Below are 10,536 nucleotides of genomic sequence, written 5' to 3'. Positions count from 1 at the left end.
CTCTGTCGCTGCCTTGCTGGCTATTCATCTCACCTCGCTGCTGCTCTGCTGGCCACTCATTGCATCTCTCTTGTTGGCTGCTCATTACACTTCTCCGTCGCCTCTCTGCTGGCTGTTCATTGTGCTGCTGCTGCTCTTCTGACCACTCGTTGCACCTTCCGCTAGCTTGTGGTGGCTTTGGCTCTGGGCCAAACCTAGTGATTTCAGTTCTTGTCCCAAAGTGCAGTCCAGCAACAAGAAATTCTAGCATCCATTGGAGTATATTTAAAACAATAAAAGAGAGTCCTTCTGTTCTAGTTCTATCATTAGAATGTGGTGGGACGGGAGAGAAATAGGATGAACAAGTCTTACAGCTCATGCCTGGCGGGCATGCAGCCTGTTGATTCAGAGTCCTGCCCTCCCCGGTTAACTTCACACAGCGGTGGCAGGGGTGCCTTTGTTCATCTGAGGTTCTTTATGCTGACAGTCTCTCTCCTTTTAACGGAGTTAAACACAGTCTGACTTTTCTGCATTCCCCGATAAGTGTAAGCATTGGTGATCATATCTCACAATTCCTGCATTTAATGTTAACACAGTTGGTGACCCCATAACAGCCAAATTGGTTACAATGGGCAAAACACCATTGCAACAGTTGACTATCTAGCAGGCCTATGCAAACCGAATGAACTGTATGTAGGTACACATGACCAGAATCTCATTCTTTAAACTGAGAATGTTCCCTCCTATGTGCCAGGTTAAGCACAGACTTTCTTCTTTTATATTTCCCCAATAATTACAGACATTGCAATTAGTATTAACAGAATTTGTGGGCCAACACCAGCCAAGTTGATTACAATGAGCAAAATGCCATTGTAATAATCAAATATCTAACACATCTAAGCAAAGCAGGGGCAAACTGTATTTATATAAACATACCCAGGATATTTTTCTCATTACAGCTGGCTGTAATGGAAGCATTGGTTCAGACCCTGCTTATTTCTATGGTGTAAGGCTCCAGTCTAGTAAGAAGCTCTGAGGGCCCATCCACAGGCCTCTTCCTGTAATTAGGTAGCTGCAGACTCACTCTTGCACTTCCACTGTGCCCTCTGGAGATGGAAATCTGCTTTACAGATTCCTGTGTCCAATCAGAGTCCCACTGGGGACTTGATGGGGGAAGTGGAGCCTAATAGACAGATGTAGGAAGGAGGCTGGAGGGAAAGTCCTCTACTGGGCCATCTTTTTAAAGAGTTACATTCATAACTTTCAAATCAAGCACCAAAGTACTGCACCAAACAGAATTATTTAATAGAAGATTAGGCATTTTCAAATGTATTTCTTATCCAATGGCTAGAAACCATTACCTAGGTATCTTTTTTTTTTTTTTTTTTTTAAAAGCACTGGAAAAGTTCTCTCTGTTAAATAACAGCAATAGCTGAGCTAAGGATCACTACTGTATGTATGTGAAGACATGCTTTTAGATACCAGGAAGGTGAAGATGAGCTTAGCATGCACTTCGCCAACAAGCTCAAAGCATAGGCAAATTACACACACAATAGGATTTCTGAACCTTTTGGTATGTACACTGTAGGTTTCAGCACATGTACTTCTTGGTGAAAACACAGCATACTAAACATACACATTCACAAAGCAGATAGACCTCAGAATCCATCTCTCCATCCTGAAGAGAGACTTTAGGTTCTTTTACTGCATGTGAAACAAAACCTCATGTATACAGTAGCAAAACAGGGCAAAAATAATATGATTCAATGGGTGCTTCTTTCTTTCTTTCTTTCTTTCTTTCTTTCTTTCTTTCTTTCTTTCTTTCTTTCTTTCTTTCTTTCTTTCTTTCTTTCTTTCTTTCTTTCTTTCTTTCTTTCTTTCTTTCTTTCTTTCTTTCTTGTACTCAGAATCCACAAACTGGGGCCAGATTTTTCAAAAGAGCTTGCTTTTCATTTTAGGCACCTAAATCAGGGCTTGTTGTTTGGTGCTGAGCTATTTTTAAAATCTGGGCCTAAAAGTTGTGTTTGCTGCTCCTGCTACAAGGAAGACCAAAGTTTCTATTGACTTCAATGGATCCCCTAGGCTCCAAGTTCCTAGGGGAAAAGAGGTTTCCTGTGGACTAAGAGCCTGGTCTTGACGGGTCCTGAGTGAACATGTATTATATTAGTATTAATGGGAGTTAAGATTGTTTTCAAGCTGTAATATACTAATGAGCTTATTATAGGTGGGAGCTATTCCCTACAAATGAACCCCTCTACCCACCCTACTGATGTAAGGCCTATACTCACACAACAGCTGACAAAAGCAGGGCTTATGTGTTCAGTTTATGGAAGACCTACTTCCAGGTGGCTGCTTATTGTAAACTTGGTTCTGCTCCAGTGTCTTGTGGGGAGGGCGAATAGGATAAATTTAAGACAGAAACTCATCATGAAGGAACAAAGAGAAAAGGCAGGTTTAGAGTAATTTTTTTTGTTCAGTATAAAAAGTTCTTTAAAATATTGTTGCTCTGTCTTCCGACATTAGTGTCTTGTTCTGACATCACAATCACCTTTCTATTGAGGGGTAGAAGATGTCTGAGGTCTGGCATGTCCTCTTCCCACTAAGGAAGAAATTTGATGTGGGGTTTGGCCATAGTCTAAGTGTGTCTTTTTTTTCTTTCACATAAACGTCAGACCTAGGGCAGAGGTGGTCAAACAGCATGCATGGCGATTCTGTTTAGCCAAACACCAATACTCTAGCTCTAGAACCTTGCATTTCTCTCACACAAAAATAACTAACGCAAACACAGCATACACAAACTCAACATTTGCTCACATGTCAAGAAGACGTTGAAGACAGTGTGGTAGCAGCCCTTGCTGGCAGCAGTATGACTAGCTTTTAAAGTTTCACACACCTCTCCCCCATTTTCTTTGTCATTTAGTCAGGTGCAAAAGACATTTATCACAATATTAAATGCTCATGATCACAGACCTCCCATGCTTTATGAAAACTGGTATGTGAATATGCATAACTTGAAGATGCTTTATGCAAAATGCATCATATAACATATCAATTTTAAAGTTACAATCCACTGAATCAGGATATCTTATTTTTGTGCATGTCTCATTCTCATATGTGAAGTTAGAAATATGAAGTGTGAATCTGGTTTTAATTCTCAATGGGCTAATGAGGGCCATGAGGGATACTTTAGGATCTTATTGGCTCAGTACTCAAATCAAGGTCTCATGAATGATTTTATTCTTCCTGAAAGGCCAGACTGTGGTTGGTCCCAGAAAGGCAGGGGCCATAGTCACATGCTACTGGAATCCATCTTACATATGGTATTTTTCCATGGGAATGGGGAGTGCTAAACAAAGGGTCTCTCTCTTATGGGGAAGTCTGCTTAAGGAATGGAAAGCAACTGGTCTCTCTTCAGCTGGCCTTGCCCCCTGAAGAGGATACACATGAAGAAACCTGGCAACAATGAACTTTGAAAACAGCTTAGACCCTAGTCAGAGTAAAGATCAACTCTGACTTGAAGCATATTACCCAAGATAAGATTCACAGTTTAGAGGGGGAAATTGCATGTAACAAGTTCCTTAGTATATTAGAATTAGCTGGGGGTTTTTGTTTGTTTTAACTTAACTTACTTTGATCTGACTATTTCCACTTGCAGCCACTTAAATCCTACTTTTTTATACTTGATAAAAACACTTTTATTATTAAGCCTTGTGTCAATAATTATTATCTGTGGGAAAGGAACCACTGTGCATGCCTCTTTCATTGATAAAGGGGGCTAACCAGATGAGCTTTTTCTGTGTAAAAGTATTACATAGAGAGAGATGGATTTGTTTGGGGTTTTGATCCTGTTTGGGGTCTGTGTTCCTAGGAGCTGAGCCCTCATCATATCTGCATTGCTCTGCAGAGGGTGATAACCCCACCTCTGTATCTTGACTGGGGGAGACCAGAGCTTCTGATCCAACAGGACAGGGTGGTAGGAAGCCCCAGAAGGCAGGAAGGCTGGGATCAGTAGCTTGATCAGCACACTGGGGGGCAACCTCAAGGGGATTCCTGTAATCCAACCCGTCACACTAATTATTTTCTGTGTTCAGAAATTACATGTGGTAGGTCAGTATAATTTTTTTCCCTACTCCATTTTGCCTGGCAATTAGAAAGGAGTATAACTGTAGCTTGGGCTAGGATCAGCATGTGCATAGACAGGAAGACAGGGTGATTATATCATACTTACCAGATGCTGAGTATTTTAATTTGTGTTACTCCACAAGGATTTAATTAATGTGGATAAGCAGGGGGCCTACTGAGTGTAACGAGTCTGCTCCAGATTTTGGTAATGACAGCCACATAAAACTGACTTCTGTGGAGTTACTCTGTATTTATAGGCTGTGTCTAGACTGGCAAGTTTTTCCACAAAAGCAGCTGCTTTTGCAGAAAAACTTGCCAGCTGTCTACACTGGCCGCTTTAATTTCCGCAAGAACACTGACGATCTCATGTAAGAAATCAGTGCTTCTTGCGGAAATACTATGCTACTCCCTTTCGGGCAAAAGTCCTTTTGTGCAAAAGCTTTTCCACAAAAAGTGCTTTTGCGGAAAAGCGTCCGTGCCAATCTAGACGCTCTTTTCTGCAAATGCTTTTAATGGAAAACTTTTCCGTTAAAAGCATTTGCGGAAAATCATGCCAGTCTAGACATAGCCATACAGTATAAGTAAGATCAGAATCGAAGAGATGGCACCTGATCTGTATAGCAGACATTCAAATATAAATAGGGTTCAAGTTGATTGGTCTTTAACAGTTTTCACCGGGGTAAATGTCCCTTTCACTTAGACATGTACTCCCACCCAGCCCGAAATTAATCATATTACATGGATGTAGCTGAAAACAAGGTTCCCACTGAAATTAGTGGTGTTATTTAGTGATTGGTGTATAATGAAACAAATGCATGGAGAAATAATAAGGGCATCTTGTCAGTTAGTTTACATCTCAATTTCAAGGTGTCATCAACATTTAAAAAGCCACTGCTGGTTAGAAAGGTTTTTGTTTTTCAAAGATGCTTGAGTTTGGATAAATGTTCCCTACTTGTGTTTTCACACCAAACATGCAGGCTACGTCTACATTGGCCCCTTTTCCGGAAGGGGCATGGTAATTTTTGAAATCGCAATAGGGAAATGCACGGGGGATTTAAATATCCCCCGCGGCATTTAAATAAAAATGTCTGCCGCTTTTTTCCGGCTTTTAGAAAAGCCGGAAAAGAGCGTCTACACTTGCCCCGATCCTCCGGAAAAAAAGCCCTTTTCCGGAGGATCTTATTCCTACTTCAAAGTACTTAAAAGTAGGAATAAGATCCTCCGGAAAAGGGCTTTTTTTCCGGAGGATCGGGGCAAGTGTAGACGCTCTTTTCCGGCTTTTCTAAAAGCCGGAAAAAAGCGGCGGACATTTTTATTTAAATGCCGCGGGGGATATTTAAATCCCCCGCGCATTTCCCTATTGCGATTTCAAAAATTACCATGCCCCTTCCGGAAAAGGGGCCAATGTAGACGAGCCCCCAGTGTCTGTGCTGACAGCAGATGAGGATCTAACCATCTTGAAATGAAATTGCCCAAGTCTCAAAATGAAACTGATCGGCCTGTTTTATTTAGTTATGAAAGGCACATAGTGAGCATGTCATAGGAAGGGGTGGGTGAGATTCTGTGGCCTGCATTGTGCAGGGGGTCAGACTAGATGATCATAATGGTCCCTTCTGACCTTAAAGTCTATGAGTCTATGTACAGTAAGTAATTTGACCAGGGAAAATTCAGTTATTAGTAACAGAGGTAAGGAAATGTTTTAAAAATGAGTGGCCTGATTCTCACAATTGCTGTGGAGCCCTCCTGCTTTCAGTTCCAGGGAGTGAGAGCGGTAGGAGCTAAGCACTTGAGGCTTCATAAAGATTTATGACTTTTAACCTGAGGGGTGAAATCTTGACAGTAATAAAGTCGATCACAAACTGTTATTGCATCCAAGAGAGAGAGAGGATTTTGCTTGATGTCCTGGTACCTGTATCTCCATCAGGCAAGGAGCAGACCGGTGGCACCGTAGACACTAAGATATGTATTAGGTCATAAGATTTCATGGGTAAAACTCACTTCATTCTTGCTTACAGACAACCCCCCTAACCTGAAACAAATTCTTTTCGGTAACCACTCAGCACAGCTACATCATAAGCATCCAGGAGCCTACCTCTGCAATCAGCCCTGGTGCCAACTCTGCCCACACATCTACACAAGTGTTTTCATCACTGGACCCAACCACATCAGCCACTAAATCAGAGGCTATTTAACTGCACGTCCATCAATGTGATCTATGCTATCAAATTCCAGCAATGCCCCACTGCAATATATATTGGCCAACCTGGACAGTCTCTACAGGAAAGAATTAAAAGACACAAGTCAGATATTTGAAAAGGCAACACACAAAAACTTTTGGAGAACACTTTAATCTTCCTGGACACTCATTAATGGATCTCCATGTTGCTGTTGTGTTTCAGACCAATTCCACAAGCCAAATACACAGAGAAGGATTGTAGCTTAACTTCAGTCACAAGTTTGTTATGCTAATGGTTTGAATCGGGATATTGGATGGCTCGCACATTATCAACCAACCAATGAAGGTGCTAATAGTTCTTGATGTCTGAGTAGAATCTGATGTTGGTCATCTTCCTTTCCAAGTGCAAACTAATGGTTCTTATCAGCCTTTTGTAACTATTTAGTCTTTAAGACTAATTGTTGTTTTTTAAGTTTTTCCTGTTACAGACTCACTTGTCTATCCTATCCCTCTGAAGTTTATATACTCACTGGTTTTTTTTCTTCCACCCATTCCATTTTTTCCGCCTCCCTCCCCATTTATTCTTGGATCTGGACTGCTAACACTCCTGTTATCTGAAGAAGTGGGTTGTGCCCACAAAAGCTCACGATACCATGAGTCTTTAAAGTGCTACTAGAGTCTTCGTTGTTCTTTTAAGTTTTTCATCAGCTGAGTTGGACTAGAAATGATAGAATCCAAGGTCTATTAGACAGTAACTACCATGAGCCACTGGGTGGCGCCCCTGCACAAGGCTGAGCCCTCCAGTGGGGCTGTGGCTGATAACTCCACGGAGTTAAAGCAGCTGCGGCTGGTAAAGTAGCGTTATAAATCACTAGTGAGAACAGAGACGTGCATGAAGCGCCTGCACCCCCCCCAACCCGTACCCCTTTGAACCGTGTTTCTCGTGGGACCTTAACCTCTCAAGAAGTGAGACCTACAGGAAACCGAACTCGATTTACACAGGAAGGAGCTGAGTGCCTCGTTTATACAATTGCACTAGGGTCTCTGGAAACAATCGTGAACTGTGTTGCGCACAAAGCACCCACGCCCGCAGCAAGCCACAAAGCAAACCCGTTCGAAGGCTAAGGCAGGACTGCCGGGCTGTGACAACACTACGCAGGCGTCGATCGCAAAGTCACAACTTCGTGCAAGCCCACCTAGCATACAAGGGTTTTGTGCACGACGCGTGGAGGAGGGCTCCAGTGGTTTCAAAGTACTGCGATAATTGCACTGAACGTGGGTGATTAAAGTCCCCAATTCATCTTGAGTCTCCACCGCTTTCATCTGTCAGTCGTTCATTCTCTTCCCATCCCTCCCTTCCCCCCCATCAAAAAAGCAATGAGCAACAACTAGTGTCCTGTTCCGGAGAACTCTGCAACTCGTGGCACGGGATTAAACATGGCTTGAGCTGCTGGCTGCTCGCAAACTGTGCCGATGACCTGCTGCATGTGTGAACTCCCCACATCTTAGCTGTAATGTGTCATAGCCCCTATACGGCCCTGGCAACTCCCCCTCCTTTGAGCTTCCATAATGGAGGTCTCCTTGGCCAGGGGCAAGCCAAACCCCAGAGCAGGCGTTCAGCCTACAAATCCCAGCATCCCCGGCCCCGTAACGCTGAGGAATGAACCAGCTGTGGAGGACGGCGCTTGCGCAGAGTTGCGGAACCAGCTTCATAGTACCACACCCCCGGGGAGGGAGGGAGACAGCAGCATCTGAAACATTAAACCATCAGAGAGAGCGAGCCGGGGCGGGGGGAGGAGGAGAATGGAGTAGCGGAGCAATACAGAGGGGGAGAAAATATTAGCGAGGGGAGAGCGAGCAGTGACTTTCTCAAAGAGGAAACTGCAGGAGGGGGCAATAAGGAGGAATAATGCTCTAGAGGAAGGAGGCTGATTTATCGCACAGAGAATCAGCAGCACCTATAGAAACTGACATCCTGCTGCAGTGCCGCTACCTTCGCTGACTGATACTGTCAATGGAGCTGGAAAATATTGTGGCCAACACTGTCTTGCTGAAAGCCAGGGAAGGTAAGAGAAAGAGCCAGCAAGAGCGATGGAGCATCCCTGTCGCATTTACTCCCCTGGTAGGCAATGCATAGCCGGAGGAAGGGGGAGATGCATCCTGTGGATTTTTAGACCCAGTGCGGATCTTGAGCGCTGCCGAGGGTTGCATGTGGCTGAACCTGCGTTCGAAACGCTTGCTTTAAACAAAAGAATGTTTATCTCCAGCGGCAAGGAGGTTTTGTGGGAGGATATTTTTGAGATGGCTGAGATTATAATGGTAAAATATTCACCGCGTTTCCCTCCCCCTTCTCTTACATCTGATCCCGCAGATTGTGCTGTTTCAGAGTCTATTGTTAAAGGTCAGCTGCAGATGCATTCATTCAAAAGGGTTAGCAAATCAGCAAATAGACTTTTATTCTGTATGGTGCGACTGGCAGAGTACAGTCATTGCCTTATTCGGCATTATCAGGTGAGATAATGGTGCTCGTAGCTGTCCATTTTTAAGAATGTTTTTATCCTAATCCAGTTTCAGAAGGAACTTCGAGTTGAATGCAAATGGAGCGAGGTGACACGGAATTAGCTTGTGGAGTGCATCTGAAAAGGAACCTCAATCTGCAAAATAATGCACGGTTTCGGAGGGGGTTTGTGTGTAAAGAGCCGGAGTGGCTGTTTTCTTTGCTTGCTGAGTTACCAACAGAGCATTGCACGAAACTGCTATTAAACGTTCTGTTCTGAAAGACAGATCGCGTTAGATTTGTCAGAGGTGGCGGCTGCTTGAAAGGAGGGGGCGAAAGAGATGCTAACAGAAAGTCATCCCTAAGCATTACTGGTGCATATCCTTTCCAAAATGCATTATATACATGAAAAATATCCGGGCACACTACAGGGTTAGCTGCATTGCCGAAGAGGGCTCTGAAAACCCCCTGCTGTGTACAGCGTATTTTCAGAGAGGGAAGTGGTTTTCTGGTGTGAATGATTGGGTGTCTACAGAGCCTGGGGAAAAGGGTACCCGACGCGAGCCGAGGATCTCAGCGGAGCAGATCCTCAACCTGCCTAGCAGGGTTTCATATTTTCATTCACTACGTTGAATGAATGAAGGACCCCTTGCCAACAATAAGAACTCGCATTGTCTTCGTTCTCTTGCACATCTTTCAGCCCCGTGTTTGCATAGCACGCACGGATCACAGCTGGGCTCTCCTTAGATAATGCAGCAAGGGATCCTTTAGCTCTTGAACGCATGGGAATTAAATCGCTCCTTGGAAGGTTCCATTCGCAAGAAAAACGATCCTTCAAATTGTCTGGTCCCTGGCCCCCTTTCCTTTCCTTAGGTGGAGGTGGAAGTTTCCATCCACAATAGATGCCTTCATTGTTTGTGTGGTGTCCCTCTCCGGTAATAAGACATTGTGATTTGATCCTTTGCATTGGAAAACATCACTTTTATGGGTCTTCCAGTGTTTTAATGTAGGGCTGGCTTCCTTCCACTGTCTAATCCTGATGGCATTCGAGTTCTTCTGTGTGGCAAGGACAGTGTGAACACCTGTGTGCCAGACATTGTATGCCACTGATGGCTAAGAGCTAAAGGGGAGGGGGAAGGGGGGACAATCTTTAGAACATCTGTGCGGAGCCACCTAGTGGTTGAAAATTATTATACATTACATGGCTGGGGGGAAACACAACAATCAACATTATTACTTTTGAGATCACAACATACCTCTGGGCAGCAGGTCATTCTGAATGCCACTGCTCTAGAGGGACAGCAAGATAATTCCTCTTGGTGTGACTGTATCAAATTATGGCAAATATACTGCACAGTCTTTAGTGCAGAGCTAGTTCTGACATGGGATTTTATCTTCTTCTGAGAGTAAATTTGCGAAGCTTTAGATTATTACAAACTCATTCTCAGTGGTATGGAAGTAGTAGTGATTAACCTTTATTTATTGGGCTCAGCAAATTAGATTTTTCTGGGAAGGGATTTCTGAGATTATCGTATATAATATTTATTTGTTTATACTGTTAGTATTACACCAGCATCCAGCCATAGTGTGGAAAGAGGTCTCCGTGACAAACAGCTCAGGAATGAAAGCTTATGCTTATTTCCTTCTCATTATATCCAATGTGTTCTAAAACTTTGGTACGTAAATCAGGAAGCAATTTTACCTTGGGGATTTCCCCCTCCACAGAAAACATTTCAACTGAGTTTTATTATGTACAGTTATA

At 43.4% G+C, this 10,536-nt stretch overlaps 1 protein-coding gene across 3 annotated transcripts in view; it reads left to right on the top strand.

The window, feature by feature from the left end:
- Window positions 1-8,038: 8,038 nt before the first annotated feature.
- The window catches only part of GRK5 (G protein-coupled receptor kinase 5), a 264,271-nt gene continuing 261,773 nt past the window's right edge, over window positions 8,039-10,536 (top strand). For 2 of the 3 annotated variants that reach the window (XM_075935366.1, XM_075935365.1), the window contains exon 1: window positions 8,039-8,343. In XM_075935366.1, the coding sequence (XP_075791481.1) occupies window positions 8,292-8,343 (52 nt within the window). In that variant the 5' untranslated portion in view covers window positions 8,039-8,291. The remainder of the gene's footprint in view (window positions 8,344-10,536) is intronic. The other variant, XM_075935364.1, reaches the window with a different exon arrangement.

This window comes from Pelodiscus sinensis, chromosome 8 (genome assembly GCF_049634645.1).
Source record: "Pelodiscus sinensis isolate JC-2024 chromosome 8, ASM4963464v1, whole genome shotgun sequence".
NCBI classification, from domain to species: domain Eukaryota; kingdom Metazoa; phylum Chordata; order Testudines; family Trionychidae; genus Pelodiscus; species Pelodiscus sinensis.
Note: the sequence above shows the minus strand (reverse complement) of the source record. Positions and strands in the feature narration are given on the sequence as shown.